The 17,097-nt window shown below is 38.9% G+C and overlaps 1 protein-coding gene and 1 long non-coding RNA gene across 2 annotated transcripts; both read left to right on the forward strand.

The window, feature by feature from the left end:
- Positions 1 to 10,785: 10,785 nt before the first annotated feature.
- LOC108958917 (WRKY DNA-binding transcription factor 70-like) lies at positions 10,786 to 12,883 on the forward strand. Its single transcript, XM_039316933.1, has 4 exons — positions 10,786 to 11,051; positions 11,212 to 11,475; positions 12,083 to 12,190; positions 12,760 to 12,883. The coding sequence occupies exons 1-4, from the start codon at positions 10,786 to 10,788 to the stop codon at positions 12,881 to 12,883; spliced, it is 762 nt and encodes a 253-aa protein (XP_039172867.1).
- Positions 12,884 to 13,590: 707 nt separating this feature from the next.
- Positions 13,591 to 16,232, forward strand: LOC104448066. The gene is made up of 3 exons (XR_005549757.1): positions 13,591 to 14,176; positions 14,473 to 15,894; positions 16,014 to 16,232. It is a non-coding gene; the product is annotated as an uncharacterized LOC104448066 (long non-coding RNA).
- Positions 16,233 to 17,097: the final 865 nt, after the last annotated feature.

Raw genomic sequence — 17,097 nt, forward strand, 5'->3', positions numbered from 1 at the left:
CACAAACTGAAAATTCAATTGAATGAAAGGAGCAAGCTCTTCCCAAATTATACCATAACCCCACAAAAACCAAACAAAGCTAAAACAGAGCTCTCGTTAACCTTTTTGGCAAAAGAAGATTTTCATCAATAATTCATGAAAATATACAGACAAAGATCTTGAAATTTTTTTAAGAATGGGTAGAGCACTCTTAGATTCATCAACCACTAGATTAACACAATCAACCAGAGTGGCTAATCTAATATGATTAGCAACACATAATTTGGCAATCATAATCAAACCGGTGCTCAAAAAAGAGTTCTCCATCGGGAGTACAGTCGTTATGCTAGATCATAGAAGAATCATCTGGCAATTGAGTTTGTTTTACCTTTAAACTATCCGATTTAGCAATCCCTAGTGCCCATGAACGAAATTTTGGCAACACAAATTCAGTAGACAGCTTGTCATTAGTTGATTGTATTTCTAAAATATAAGTAGTTAAAATGCAATGCAAAATCTAGAGCATTCAAATTGCAAGACTATTAGCAAGAAGTAGCATACATTTGCCACGCACTACCTTTCAAAAGCCAAAGCTTTCTTCAGATTTTCCTCTTTCTTCTTAGCTTCAGACATTGCAATCAAATGTGCTGATTGTTCTCATTGGATAAGTTGTCGTGCTTCTGATAATGCTTGACCAAACTCTTCAAACTTCAAGTTCCACTCCTTTTTGTCGAACAGAAGCAACCCCACATTATACTGATGATCAAATAGCTGCCAAAAGACTTCTATTTAGGTTAACAACAACTGCTAGATCTCAATATATAAGAATTTCAAGAAATTTAATTCCTAAATGTCAAATGCTTAACCTAATACAACACTACATATACAGATAAACATGAGATTTTGTGGCAATTGCACATCCAAAAGTTAGAAAAAGTACACTTCCACTATGAACCTCACCCAAAACAACGTCATCATCCAAAATAATAGACACGATTCTTCCAATTATTAATGCAAACAAAAATCATAATAAATAATCAAATGAGAAATGTTGAGTATTAAGCAACACATTGCATGTTCATCTCGCGAGGATCGAGCCACGGATCGTAGTTGCCATTTGAGCTGCATTTGAGATGCTTATCTTGTCCCCCACACTTCGACAAATTCCAAAGAACCCCATAATTCTCCTAAAATACTTTTGGGATTCCTACTAACCTCTGCTAAATTCTGTAATAGGATTTGAGGGTAGTTTTGTGACATCCTAATTTTCGAGTCTGATTTCGATGAGATGAAATGGGCTTTTCATCGACGGGCTTATTGCCTTATTCTTTAAGAGGGCCCCTCACGAGATAACTAGCATATCGGGTGAAACCATTAAGGGATTTTAACACAATAGACTTGAGAATTCGATCAGAAATTGACTGCTCGACCGAGTTGATCTGCAAGGGTCATTACGGCACTGTCAAAAATCGATCAAAGACCAGAGATAGGTCGATTGGATTGAGATATGTGATCAGAGTGTGGGTGATTTCACTTGATTGCAAAATACTCATCGATTGGCATTAAACCGATTTTTCTATTGTTTTGGTACCCGATGCCCGTAAATGAAACCTCGAAATTTTCATGACAACTGAGGGTCGCCAATGTGTCAAAGATGTATGATGTGACTCGAGATAAATCGATCATGGATCAATTGCACCAAAAATTCCTAAAAGTTACCCGGTAGACTAGGTTAAGCTAAAAGCGCGCCGGATTGAAAATAACCACGAATTTGAACCCGATTTCAGAAATTGAAAGTTCTGGGGTGTCACGAGCTATTTTAGAAATGTTAACTCATCCTCCAAAGATTTTTCAGAGATTCCAGGATTTTTACGGAAAATTGATTCGGACGTCGAAGATTAGCGGAAATTCAGATGGGCTAAGTCGATGGAAATTTAGACTTCTAAGCCGAGCCTTTCAGGTGTCGAAGATTTGCAGAAAATTTTCGGGATTTTTCTTCATCGAAATCATATCTCAATTTGGGAAATTGAGTAAGGAAATTAAATTTAATTTAATGAAATTCGGTTTTGGACAAAGGGCTGGAAATTTTTGCATCAAAATTTGATTTAATGGAAAATCTAACTTGAGAAAGAATTAGGGGGACAATGCATTTAATTAAGGGGATGAGGCTTGGACTTTTAGAATATTTTCATCATTTCCTTGACCGATTGGCCTCATCCATTCCGCTTCTTCGTGCGTCTCCTTCGTGCGTCTTCATCGTCGACCCCCTCTGCTTTTTGTCTTTCACTTTCCTTTCCTTCGGCTTCTCTCTCTTATCTTTTCTATTCTGTTTTTACTTTCATTTGTTCCTCTTTCCCTCGAGCAAAACCGAAGCACCATCTTCTGTCTTTTATCTTCACATCCACCGAAGATCCACACTCCACCGATTCCTTGCAAGCTGCCACGAACACCCCAAGCTGCCCTATTTTCATTTCTTCTTCACGTGTCTTCCCACCACCATCATCATCATCCAACATACACCATCATCTAACGCCATCATCATATTCCCCCCCCTCAGCCTTGCGTCTTCAGCTTCTTCGGTCAAAGCTTCTCCAAACTTGCTTTGATTGTTGACCCGCCAGCTTCCCACCGAAGACCGAATCTGCTTCGCCGAGAGTCGTCCAACGCCTCCACCGAAGCCTCCTCTTCACGCATCTTCATCTCTGTTTCGCTTCTTGGCTGCCAGCACACTCGTCCAGTCAACAGCGACATCCTCAGAAGCTCCTTGGTTGACTGAAACAACGGCCACACGTCCGAAGCAGCTGCCGTCCGAGCCCCACGCGTCCGAGTCTTCCATTTCAGCTTCGTTCGTGCGTCTTCAATCCACAAATCCAGCTCGTGTCTTCGGCGAGCGAGTTCCAGCAAGGCCTATTTCCCTTGCAGCTCGAAGACCCACCGAAGAGTTTCCATCGAGCAGCCCATCTTTTTGCATTGAAGTCAAGCCCACGTAAATTGCAGCATTTCGGCCCAAAGAGCCAGCCCATCTCAGTCCATTAAGTTAGTCCAGCAAATTCAGCCCATTTGAAGCTTAGTCCAGCGAGGCCCAGCAGCTCCTTTAAGCCCACAATTGCAGCAGCCCAGATTTAGTAGGCCCAATTCCAGCAAGTCAGTTGAAGTCCAGCCCAAGTTGGAAACAAATCTCAGATTTGGGCTGAGATTTGTTGGGCCCATTTTAGGTCCGGCCTGAGTATCCGCCGACGCCGCCGAAAATTCGGATTTCGGCCACCGTCGTGCCGTCGTCGCAATGAACCGGTTTCCACAATAAACCGGTGAGTTATACTCTAAACTCTGCTTATTAGGTTAATGCCGTTTAAGAGGTTTAGATTTATTTAATTAGGAATTAGGTGGTTAGTTAGATTAAATTAGAAATTTAATTATTTAAATGAGTATGTTAGGTGGTTAGCATGGATTAGCTAAGGCCTAAATAAATTGTACCATTTATCTAGAAGGGTTCAGAATTTTCCGGGTCGGTATTGGTGTTTAATTTAATGATTTTGGCCTAGGTTAGTATTTTTAGAAATTAAATTGAATTAATTAATTAATTTTCTAAGTTAATTAATTATTAATTATTATAAAGGAATTTAGGCCAAGGTAGTTGGTGACCGAATTTCGTGGCCGATTGAAATGGTGTGGTTAATTTCTGCAATTGAGTGTTAGTTGTGCAAATTGAGTACCGATTGGAATTTTAAGTATTTAATTCCAAAATTAATGGATTTTGATATTTATTCAAAAATCTCGGATGTCGGGTTTTAACACCGAAAATGGATTTTAAGTACTATATCAAATAGTGTGGTTTGAAAAAGATAGGTATCAGTCTTCTGGTTAGAATTAACAATGTACCCACACACGACTATTTTTAGGAATATTTTAATACGAAAAAAATAGGCTAAGATCACTATTTTAATGGAGACATTTGAGTGCAATGCACAGTGTCCTTGGCCAAGATTGATTGGTCGTGTGTTGGTTAAGAAAAACCGTCCTAGGCTGTTAAGTTGGACGTTACCCATTCAATGGGACTCGGGTCGCAATAGATTCTGGACCTACGCCCCTTCGAGGAAGCCGTCTAATTAAGAGACGTCGCCGTGCTCAAAGGAGGTGAGACGACACTTGGCAATGCCAGAAGACTACCAATTTTGGAGTTGGCCATACCCTTAAGGGGTGTAATTAACAATTGGAACGCATGATTGTTTGAGATTGATGCGTCTGATTATTAGACAAAACCGTGTGGCATAGTATCAGACGTGTCATAATGGTTTGGTCTTATAATCGGGACCCTTGTGATGAATTGAGTTGATAAGGTGTTCAAGTTGTTGTGTGCATTGATTATATGCAATGTGATATAAATTGTGCTGACCTACAGGGTGGAACTAAGGCGAGGTAAGTCCTCTATGCTAATTGAATGATTGCGTGATTAGTACGCTTCTAGGCGTATTTCCCTCCTAATCGGGGTTTAGAGCTTAGCCTCGCTGAGATTATATCTCACCCCGTTGTGGGCCAATATTTTCAAGGTCGTCGAGTGGAGGACCAAGAGCCGAGAGGAGGGGATGTGAAGTGTAGGTCAGCTAGGACCATCTCTTTTTGGAGGACAGTCTTTTGTGGCCTTTTGGTCATAGACCTTGTACTTTACATTATGTGAAAATAAAGGCATGTTTGTTTTGTGAATTTGTATCCTACTTTTCTATCTCGAGATGATTACTATCATGGGATTTCTTTTCGCTTCTGCATGTGCAATGAAATGGAAAGGGTCGGCGACTCATCCTGGGAAGTCGCAAATTATTATCAACTAGATAGGGATGGGCACACGCTCAGGGTTAGAGGCGTGACAAGTTTTCCCTGAAGTAGCTTGATAAGTCTTGTAACTGCTAAATTGCCAAGTCCGTTTAAAAGACTAATAAACACCTCGATTGGACAAAATGCTTCTTGAATTGTAGCAAAACAAAGAGGAGATCCTGTGACATCTCACTTTTCACACTTTTCAAATCATCTATTAGCGTCTAAAAGTCTCGCTACATACAAAGGAGCATAATATCTCCCCTAGGAGGGTTTGATTGGTCGATGAATCGAAAGTTAAACAAGTAAATGAGCCCACCTATTCCAAACTACACCTCATGCTGTGTTTACTTAGGTAGGTAATTACACACAACAAAATTTCCATCCTGCAAACAGGTGCGTAGAACATTATTATACAATTGCAAGAAGCAACAACCAACCCAAAACATCTAGCTATATACACTCTAAGGAACAAGCATGGCGTCAAAACATAGTATGCCCGATTTATCTTGAAAAATATTTATTCTATTCCTCAAACACTACTACCCTCCCTCCCTCCCTCCCTCCCTCCCTTCCTCCGAACTCAACTATGGACACAAGGAGCTGCATTTGGTCAAACACAACAAAGCTAACTGTTCTAGCGCAACTAATATCCAAGAACCCATTCAGCTGAGGTAAACTAATTACTCTAAGCCTTAGAAAATGGTTATAAAGGCAATAAGCCATAATCAACCATATCTATCAAATTTACCTTAGTTTTCAAGCTTCCTAGCGGTCCTTCCGATCCATCTCCTCTTCGACCTGCATCTCCAAATCACCTCCAGTGCCCCCCATTGTCCTCCAACCGAACATTCCCCATTACTTTCCCATCCAGCGTGGTCACTGGCGGAGGCGGCTACGCCGGCCCATCAAGGAAACCCGCCGCCTTTCCCCCTAGCCATCGCTCCTCGCGGCCATGGTCCGTTGGAGGGACGTAGAGCCGCAAATGGAGAAACAATATATGCAGGGGCCAAATTTACTCAAAATACATGTAAAAAGGGTGTTTTAGTTTTTTTTCTTCTTCTTTCTTTCTTTCCTTTTATTAATAGTACCGAAAATATGTTACACCTTTTAAGATCTTAATATCTTTTACCCTTCATCTGCAGATTTGATGGACGTGCACTGCTTGATTTTATTCGAGAGTCAAAGCACTCTCGGGTTAAGGAAAAGTCAGAAGAAGAGGAAGACTCAATATTCATCCCCCATATGTTGTTTTTCGTTACACGTATTTTACTTTTCCTAAGATTTGTAGATTGAAAGCTTTTTATTTAGTTAAAATCACGCGCCTAAAACCTTTAAAAGTGTCTAATAAAAAAAAATCTTTAAAAGTGCAATAATTATGTATTTTTCAAATTTTAAACAACGCTATTTTTCTTTTTCCTGAAATTTTTGGAGGAAAACAGGAAAAGAAAACCAAATCTATACATTTACTTCTAAGAAAATAGATGTATTTCTAAATTACCCATGTATAAAATAATACATGTTAAATATTTCAAAGTCTCATTTCACACGATTTCTACCATAGTTATCTATTTTTAACCTCCGTTAACAATCACCAAACCCGTGACTGTATTATAGAGAAAGGGCCTTTAGAAAGAGACTTCACTCTCCAATCTCTCACTTAGAGTATTAAACCAATTTTGTAAACTAATTTTTAGTATAATTGGCATTACCTACCATTCCTATGATTGCTTGGGCCGAACTGTATTAAAGAGTAACAAATGAAATTTCATGGGCAAACTTTCTCTTCAAAAGAATAAAGACACATGGTAGTGGATAATAAGTTTTCATCAATAATTGATTAAATGCACATGCTACACGAATAATCGAGAGTTATTGATGCATTATCCCGATTATCTAAGTTACAGTGTCGTTTTGATTTATAGAGAAAGGGAATATATTATTTTCTTGTTTTGGCGACATTCACTTAACATACTTTCAATGTATATTAGACTCAGGAGGACCTTCCAAGAGATAAGTCACCAATAGGAAAGTTAATGGGTTGCCAAGCCCAAGGACGTAGTATGGAAACTTTTGGGTTTTAATTTAATCAATTTAACATGTAAATTAATTCAATTATGAGTCAGCACTAATAAATTATTGGTAGGTTGATTAGAATCCTATATATGAACTAGAGATAAAGTGGGTTTGGGGAACTTAATTACATTAGATTAATTTAACTTCATTTTCCGTACGGTACCTTTACCATGTTATTTTAAAAAATATTTTATAGGCAATCTTGATTAATTTTAAGGCCCGCTAGGGTGCACAATCAATGATCTAGCACTCAATAAACCAAAGCAACAAATAAAAATTGCCAAGAATAAAGCACAGCTTTACTATGATGAATTTCCCAATATACAAAAGATTTTGATTAAAAATGAAAAAATGAAAAAAAAAAAAAAAAAAAGTAGCATGCATAGCCTAAACTAAACAAACATTGAGTTCTAAATAATCATGCAATCTCAAACTAATTCTTTCTGATGTTTTCCTATATGCAATTTTAACCCAAGTTTAATATGCATGAATTATTAAATTAATGACGTTTTTAGATGACTTGATTTTAATGACAAGTAAAATTAATATGAACTATTCTAAAGACAATGTGGCAAGTGGTGACAAGGCATGGAATTGATGCAATGTCAACAATTCTGGGATTTTCTTTTAAAAGTCAAAATAGGAAAGTACTTAAAATATGATATTTACCGAATTTAAATTAAGAAATAATTAATGGGGTTTACTCCCAATCCACTTTCATCTCTTTTAAAATTTTTATTCTCTCCGACTTGAGCGAGCTGAGCGAATCGAGAGTTTGAGACAACACGACGATCGAGAGTTCTTCTCCTTCTTCTTCGAGATCGAATTCGACGGCGGATTCAGACATTGGTATTCGGCATCTTCTTCTTTTTCTTTTCCTTTTTTTGGATTCCAATTGGCTCTCTCTCTCTCACTTATAATTTCGTATAAGATTTTGTGTGTCGTTCTAACTTTTTGCCAAGTGGATTTTGTGTTGTTTTTAAGTTAAGTAGGAGAAATGTCTCAGATTTTGAGCCATCATGGTATGGCGATTTTCGCGTGCGAGTATAATTTTGGTTTAGGAATCAGCCATCACACTAAGTGGCTGATTGATTAAAAGGGAAAGGGAAAAAAAGGGAATGTTCTCTAAGTGAAGAACTGTGAAAATAATGACGTCTGCATAATTGGTGTTGTTTGTCCACCAAGCTTGTGCTGTCTCTCCAAGGTTGCTTTCAAGTTTCAAGTCGGGGCGGTGGTTTGGGCGCGCATTTCGGACTAGCAACTTCTTTTGAAGCATCCAAACTTAGAAGTTATAATATCAAGATTAGAAGTTAAAATCCAACACGGGCTAAGCTATGTTTGCTTGTCAGACGTGGATCTCTAGTCAAAGCCATCGTTGACTCATCTCGTGGGCTTCCATTCAACGCAAAGGTAAAAAAGCCCATCGTTGACTTATCTCATGGGCTTCCATTCAACGCAAAGGTAAAAACAAGATCAGAAGAGTGTCAATGTCAATGTACAGAAGTCCCTGTTATGCAATTATCGAACCAATAAGAAGTATGTCATATTGTATGTATACTCCATTTCGACATATTATGAGTGTTAAAATCTCTGAATGCATCATATTAATAGTGGTTAGAATTTACTTTCCTGTATCAAATTCAGATTATAAATCCATGTTAGATCATCATCTCTAAAAATTATAATTATCATTAAATCAAGCCAGAAAAAGATGTTTCTTAGACTCATATTGTATTAAAACATTAAAATCTATTTTCATAAACATGCTAGAAAAGACTGATATCATTTGGAGAAATAACTTTGTAACCTAACATGATTATTTTTAATCTTAGTACAGAATTACAAATATGTTTTCGAGGTCCTACTATACAGTGACATAAGAAAAAAAGGAGAATGTTTTTGGCTAATTGACAGTAATCTTTCTTTAAAATTCATAATTTTTGTTCATAACAGCAACTTATCCGTCATGTATCATTTTGTAACCTTCTTTATAGAATATAATTTTTCCTTTATCGTCGTAAATAATATAGATTCTATGATTTGTAATTGTCCAGAAAAACTAACAAGCTACCTAAGTTAGTAGTATGTCTCTTTTTCAATTAATTAGGGGGTGCATGACAAACCAAAATTTCTATTCCAGAAACAATTTTTCTATTCCAGATTTGTTTCTGGAATAGAAATCTGTTTGGTAACATTATTTCATTTTTCTATTTTTAAAATAGATTCTTGTTTCAGAAATAGGTTTGGAATAAAAATCAAAAGCTAAAATTTTCTACTTCTCTATTTTTGGAATAGAAATGAAAAATAAAAATTCGTCTCATCGTTCGTCAATCGGTCCTTCATCCGTCGCCGCCGACCACCATCCGTCGGTCGCTCGCCGCCGTCGCTACCGGTCGTCGGTCGCCGCCACCGCCAATCGCCGCCGCTGGCCGCTACCATCTGTCACCGCTATCCGCTGGTCAGCCGCCGTTCGAAAGGAAGAAATTTTATGTCGTTATCAAACGAATTTCTATTTTTAGAGTAGAAATTTTGTATTGTTATCAAACAATTATTTTTGCTTAGTAACTATTTCTGGAACATAATGGTTGTCATGTGCATCCCTAATAAATTACATAATGGATCGTAACTTTATTTGACATTGGCATAGTTTTCCTTAGATAGTCATAAGTTCTTTCAATCACATGGTTCGTAATTTTCCAAGAAAATGAAAAATCTGCCTAAGTTGATAACAAATTTTTTATGCTACTAGTAGTAAAGTATTCTATACTCATTGGGAAAGTAGAAACTCCCTTCTTTTTAGAAATTACAATAAGAAAAAGGAAGCATCTCAGTTCCGTGGTTAGTTCACTTGTCAAGGCATTTTGCTCACATAGAGAGAGAGAGAGAGAGAGAGAGAGAGAGAGAGAGAGAGAGAGAGAGAGAGAGAGAGAGAATCCTGCAGAGCCAAGCGCCGGTTAGGGCTTTTCTTCTTTTTCTCGGTAGCTCTAGTTTGCTTCTGCGATTCGATCGTCACCGTCGATTCTTCCGTCCACGACTACTTCAACGAAGCTTTCACCTCCCGCTCCAACGCCTTCTTCTTCCGTGCAGGCAGTGAAGGCCCCCGTGCTCCGAGGTCTGCGATCCCACCTTCTTTTGATAGCTCCTAATGCCACGACCAGCACCAAGGGGAAGTCCTTCATCAGGTACGGATTTTTCCATCCTCTACTCTGGCTGCGATTCAGCTCCAAGTGATTTTGGTGGTCTCGTCTTGTTGCCTTGGAAGTTTGCTGGTGTCCCAATGGATGAACCGTCTTTGTTGGTTTCTGGGAAGTTATGCTGAAATGGTGAACACGTTTGATTTCTTAGGTTCTATGTGATTTACACACACACACACACACGAGAATGCCATCGAAGTCCTTAAAATGAAATACTCGAAATCACCCATGCGTCATTAAGGAATTTTTTACTTTTCAATTTAAATTTTTGGACTTAATTGTAATTTTTCAATAAAGGATTAAGAGTTAATTAGAAATTTAAGATTCGATTGCACTTTCTAAGGAAGATTTGGGACTTGATCAAATAAATTGGGAAGTCGTTTAATTATTTTGCAATTATTTCTAACAACATTAATAAAGCAAAATAACAAATGTTATGTAACGATCTCCGTAGGCTTCATAATTATAATTTTGAGTCACATACATAATGACATTTGAGAAAATTAAACCATCCGCTCCCATCGATATATGATAGTACTAATAAGACAAGATACTCATTGTCTTCTAGATCCCAGGAGACGCGGAATTTTCGCACAACCCTCCTCCCAATCTTCCTCGCCTCTTTTCCGCACGGCCTGGAGCTTTGTCCTCGTCAAAAAGCCTCTCTCGCTCTCTCTTTTCGTTTTCCTCCCTCGTCACCCAGCAAAGCCCAACACCTGTCTCGTCGATGGAGCGTTTCGCTTGGCCTGAGAACCTCTCCTCAAGCCGCAAGCACGCGATCCAGGATCTCCTCCATGACCAGAATCCCACGAAGAAGCTCAGAGATCTTTTCGACGCTCACTCTCAAACTGGCAATAACACAGGGCAGCCCCTGTTCGCTGAAGATCTGTTCTTCAACGTCCTCAGGTCGTTCGGCAACTCCATATCTGAATCGATGAGCGCGAGTCCGACGAGGTCTTGCAGCTCCCGACCAACGCCTGTGTCAGGTCCGAGGTCTCGGAGGGAAGTGAAAGCATCAAGCCTCCGATCCCAAGGTAAGCAAGGGCCAAAATTCGCGTCTTTTTACTTTTGACTTTGTCTGAAAACTAATTTATCTATTTAAATGAAGTTTCCCGCAAGTATAATAACAGATGTAAGTTTGTTTTTTGGCAAGTGCATTTACATCGATGGAGCGTTTCGCTTGGCCTCAGAACCTTTCCACAAGCCGCAAGCGCATGATCGAGGAGATCCTCCGAGCCCAGAAGTCCGTGGAGACGCTCCTAGACCTGTTCAACGCTCACTCCCAAGCTGGCAATAACACACAGCTGCCCTCGTCTGCAGAAGATCTGCTCGAAGACCTCGAGGAGTCGTTCGCCAACAGCCTATCCTTATTGGGGATGGCCGAGTCCGACGAGGTCTCGACCAAATCCTGTGTCAGGTTCGAGGACTGATGAGGAGAGCACTAGTACACCGGTCCCGAGGCAATTAAGGTCCTCTTTCTTTTTTTTTTTACTTCTGACTTAGTCTGAAAGTAATTTATCGATTTAAGTAGTGTTTAACACACTGAAAAAAAAAAAAATATGAAGCTTCTTTATGGGAAGAAATCACATGACAGTGTGAAGATCTCCCTTTTGCGTTTAGTAGTTTAATAAAATCAAAATTTATCATATTCTATGTTTGTTGTCTGCTTAAAACAGGACAAAATTAGATATAAAATGGACATAGCCTAAATAAAAGAAGCTTTACATGGAACATAGGATGAAAGAGGTTTTATATGGAGCTAAATTATCTATATTGGTCTAAGTAATTGTAACAAAAAAAAAAAAGTAAAATTACTCATTTTTTTGCAGAAAGACTTTGGATAAATGGACAAGATTGGACTAGAATTTGATTTTCAAGTTCGAGTTACCTAGGTACCTCACAAATGATGCATCTATTTTCATTAATTTTTTATATATATTTTTATTTGTTTTGTTAATTTTTAAGATTTATACATAAATCTTAATAATTCTAACATGAATTGGGAATTACTCATTTTTCTGTAGAGGGACTTCGAATACATGGACAAGATTGGACGACCACGAATTTGTCTTCGACGGGTACTCATGGAGAAAATATGCTCAAGAAGCGATTCTCAAGTCGGAGTTCCCAAGGTACTTCACAAATGATTTATCCATTTTCATTAATCTCTCATATATATAGGAGAAAAAAAATTATGAAGTAGAAAGAAATCTATTATTGCTTGATGTCTAAGACAAATAATATGTGGGAATCTTTACAAAAAATCATGGCTTCAAATTAATAAGTATGAGAATATTTAAATAATAAATCATGCATATATTTAATAGTTTAAACTTTTGAAACAATTAGTAGTCGTCCACAAAAATCTCACAATAAGAAACACATCCATCTATTGACTTGGCTAAATTATTTATGCTTCTCTCATGATGAACAATTAAGGAAAATGAACCACCCGTGGTGGCAGTATAGTGGTTGGGCGTTGGTTCCTTTCGCTAGAGGTCTAGAGTTCGAATCCCTGCATCGTCTGCCTTGTTGGAAAGAAATCCACAACTTATCCGGGGAGCAAGGGTGGTAGTGACTCTACTCCCTCCAGGGTTTAGTCTAAGCGAAGAGCACACGAAGGTTCCCTGGGTCACCAAAAAAAAAAAAAAAACAAGTAAGGACAATGTGTTATTGCTTGTGATTAAAGCTCTGTCTGTAGGAACTACTACGGGTGCTCTCACAAATTCGACCAAGGGTGTCAAGCGACCAAGCAGGTCCAGAAGATAAAGGATGACTCGCCTATCTACAGGACTATATACCAAGGGCACCACACTTGCAAGTAGGGGTAAACATGGTTTTAGGGTAGAACTTGAAACTTGAAACCTAAGAACCAAACCAGTGGGAATTTATCCGGTTTCAAGTTCCAAGGTATGTATGGTATGTTCCAAATCCTAAAAATTGGAGAACTTATTTCGATGGGTAAATTTCAAATCCTAGATAAGTGAAACCTAAAACTTAGAACAAGTTTTTGTATTTTTCTTTATTTATATCTTTGTGCGATCCTACGATATTTCATAACATCAAATGATGAGCGTATAATATGAAAATACTAATTTGAACTTCTATTTTACGACTGAGACTCTTAAATACTCTTAAAGAGAGAGTCCTCATTATTTCAGCACAAGGAAGTCTTCTACGTACGAAAGAAAAGACCAAGCAAGCCCCACCATAATTCATGGACATGTATGCATGTGCATGCATTAAAAGAGAGAAGGGATTGGGTGTATGAACCCTCCTCTCTTTCCGAGAAAGTTAGCAATCACCACGTCATCGTCCTACGTGGCGCGCACGAGCCTAGATGGCTCCACTGAAATGTCGACACGTGTTCATTGGCTTGGACGGCTGGAAAATGGAAAAGTCTAAAATGCTCTTTCTTCTGTCAGCCGACTGAAAAAGGATTGAGGAGACTCGATAATTAATGCTCGAATTTGAGTTGCCGCTAAAAACTCTCTCTCCTCTTTTCAATTTTCAAGCTTACTCCTCTTTTCAATTTTCAAGCTTTTTGGCCTTCTCGGACAAGAGAAACGATGAAGCTTCTCCCCTTTTTCTCTTGCGCGCTCCTCCGCCTCCGCCTCCGCCTTCCCCTTCCCCAAAGCCGCCTTGGGTCACTACTGCTTGGATCTGCCTTTGGCACGTCGCCTCCCCCAAGAGCCTCGCTCAGTCGCAGCTACTGGGTCCTGAGCCCCCTTCACCTCCGCCATTGCCTCCGGAGCCTCATCGCGCCGATCTTTTGGGAACCTTAGCGACGTTTACTATGGCCGCAACATCTCTCTTAGCCTCAGAAACTTCTGGGTCTCCGTCCGATTGTGTCCCTCCGACGAGCTCGTCATCATGCCTCACCCCATCTATGATTTCGTCATTTGGGAACATTTTGGATACCCGCAGCTGACGGTGTCGTTTTGGTGTTCTTTTTCCCCAACCGAGCTACAGAAAACCTTGGAACATCGCGGTCGGGGAGGATTATCCGAAATCAAAGACTCGTCTTCGCCGAGTTCACTGCACTCAGAGTCCCTGTAATATTTGGATAGAAGAAGATGTCGACCATGTACGTATTGGAGCCGCCGACGAAAGGGAAGGTTTGTCTCCATGTTTGTGTGATCTGAGTTTTTGTTTGATTTTTCTGGAATGGCACCGAGAAGTTGTAGACTCCTATTTTACTGTGATTGCTTCATGAATCTAGCTGCTTTTTACTTTTTCGCGATCTGGTTTTGATTCGATTCTCTTCCCCTTGCTTTATTTTTGGACATGTGGTTGGAACTTGCGCTCTGATGAGTTTATGATTAATGTGAAAGCAACGTTAAGATGAGCGATCAAGCTCCTTCTGCATTCGATTCCAACCTGCAATTTGTGTTTCTGCGTCTTCGCTTCCCAGAAATGGCTACCGAGGCTAAGCCAATTGCTCCCGTCCCTGAATTGTGAATTGGGTCGAGATTGCGTATTCAATGCTCAAGAATGGATGGTGGAGTAGCTTCTTCGGGATTGAGTTTGTGTTCTATGGAGTTTTAAACATATCTTCAGTTTGAAGTGCACTCGCATTGAAAACTTGGTTAGATCTTTCATTTGGTTTGTCTTAAAGATAGATTTTGTTGTGGGAAGAGGAAATATCCAATTATTTTGTCAGTTTGGCCTTTTGGCAACGAAAATACTGAAGGAGGGTGAAGTCATGTAGAATCGAACTGTTGTATGAACAGTAATTAAGCTTAATTTGCTTTGAGTGAAGTCCTTGATCTTAATAATGCGTGTAGTATTATCATGCTCTTCAATATTGTTTAATTTCTAAATTCAAAGGAATTTGGTTTTCAAATTCATAACCTTGTCTATACTTCTTGATGGTCGGATGAGCTAATGTCTTGATTGTGGGCATTAATGGTTGAAGCTAGCTAGATTTGTGTATTTAAGTTGGATGATCTTGTCAATATATTTGTCAATAAGCTGATCAAACCTGCTGTCTGCTCGCAGTTAGGCATTTCAATGTAAAATACCTTTTCCACTTTGTTATTGTTCAAATGAGGTGGTTGCTTAGCTGGTGGATGAGATTGTATTGGCAATGGTTGTGGTAATGTATGTGATTGTGTCCAATAAGTTTCAGTTTCCTTTATTATGTGGTCTGCATAAGCCGCCTTGTTCTTTTTTACCCTGATTTATGTTGTTTACTTGCAGTTCAAGGTGGCGATCCTACTCGCTCCAGCGCACGTCCCTTCTCTCGCTATTGAAATTGAATTGCAGGGTTCGAGCAAAACCAATTGGTTTATTCTGTTAGCATAGAGGGTTTTGTTGATAGTTATTGTTGCTGGTGATGGCTGATGTGTTATCGTTGTTCTGTTGCATTAGCTCATGTGACACTAGAGCTTGCCTTAGTTCTTGCTTTAATTTAGTGTATTCTTTCTTTTTTGGGGTAAGGGAAGAACAAAAGATTGACTTTGGCTGGGTTTTGCACAAATAAAAGAGACAATGTGCTCCAAGGATGGTTCTCTGAAAAGGAAATTGTGAATATAGAAACATGTCATTTACAAATTCTTCAATGTAGGTTAGGTCCTGTTGTTTGTTCTATGTTCCCGCTTTTGCTTTCTCTTTGTGCCATAAATGTTGTGAGCTAGTGATAAGGTTACTTATTGTTTACTTTCTTGTGACAACATATGGCAAGTGCAAATCTTCTTTTCTCACATTGACATGTAATTTGTCATTGCTTTTAGATAACTGGAGTGTGAAGGCAGCCCAAAGAAAGACCAAGAAACTGGTAGGATGGGGTATCTCTGCAATGACCCTTACAAGTTCGGGAGTGGTTTCAGAGAAGGTGATGAGCTTTGCTCTTGTTTGATTGTCTATGGAGATAATGTTATCTTTTGCACTTGGTGATGGAATTTTTTTTTTTTTTGGTTTTTTTGCTGATTTATTGAGCTGATGATGATGTAGGTACTGAAGCCATGCGAAGGAAGCACGTAGCACTGGCTTCTGCTTAATTGTTATGATAGTTTTGGGACATAATCATGTAAACTTGAAGAATTTAGTTATCTAGACGCTAGGAACTTTTGGCATATACAGTTGCCCTTTAATATACTTAGTTTAAATTTCATCTATTGTGGCATTATTTGCAATTTTGAATGAGCAAAGATTAAGCTTACCATTGTTTTAGAACTGTCTAGTGATGTGGTAGTCGGCCATTAATGCTCTTGCAATGCCTCCTTGTCCTTAGTTATAACTTTAATCTCTCTTTGATTGGAGCAAGTTGTTGAGTCCTATTATGGCGATCTTGACTGTGAGAGTGTGCCCCTTCTCAACCTGTATCATCTCACGAGATCTTTGGTACGCAGCGAGATGGTTATTTGGAGGCCAAAATTTATCCTGTTCCCTTTAACATTTAGATTATGCACAACTTAGATCTTTTGAAAAATTAAGAGACGGACAATGACATGCACCATGCAAGTTACAATCTATTAAAAGGTTGAGACTTTTATGCAAAAGATATAACAAGATCAAATTCGACCTTGTTGAGATTAAAACAGAAGCCATGGACTTAATTTTACCTATACACAATCAACATTTCTTAACTTTTCTTAGTGAAATAGGGTGGCTTCGAAATGATAAATAGATGAAAAGAGACAGACCCTTTCCCTCCAAGAAATGCATCTCTGTTTTCAGGTTAGAGCTAGATCAGCGAATTGTCAAGACCTGCCATTGCACCTCACCTTTTTGCCAGTGAATTACTGTTGCATGCCGATAGAGGGTTGTAGGGGCGCTAAATTAATAATTTCTTAGGCATCACCCAGGGTTGAGCTTTGGTATGGTATCTACCACTAAAAGTTGACTGGGAGATTACTAGAAATTCATCCCAGTTGAAAGGAAATGATGGCTGTCCTTTAAAGCAAACCTGGCAATATCCCAGTCTCCTTACAACAAGACGAAGCCAAATCTTGGCTATTTGTCACCGGGCTTAGCAAGGTACATGAATTTCAAATCGTAGGCATAACATAGAGAAAGCCTTCTTCCTTAAATGTAT

Source organism: Eucalyptus grandis, chromosome 1 (assembly GCF_016545825.1).
Source record: "Eucalyptus grandis isolate ANBG69807.140 chromosome 1, ASM1654582v1, whole genome shotgun sequence".
Taxonomy (NCBI): Eukaryota; Viridiplantae; Streptophyta; class Magnoliopsida; order Myrtales; family Myrtaceae; genus Eucalyptus; species Eucalyptus grandis.

Coding starts and splice junctions, on each gene's coding strand:
- LOC108958917 (XM_039316933.1), top strand. CDS start 10,786: ATGGAGCGTTTCGCTTGGCCTGAGAACCTCTCCTCAAGCCGCAAGCAC. Junction 11,476..12,082: donor TCGACCAAATCCTGTGTCAG/GTTCGAGGACTG, acceptor ATTTTTCTGTAG/AGGGACTTCGAATACATGGA. Junction 12,191..12,759: donor CTCAAGTCGGAGTTCCCAAG/GTACTTCACAAA, acceptor CTCTGTCTGTAG/GAACTACTACGGGTGCTCTC.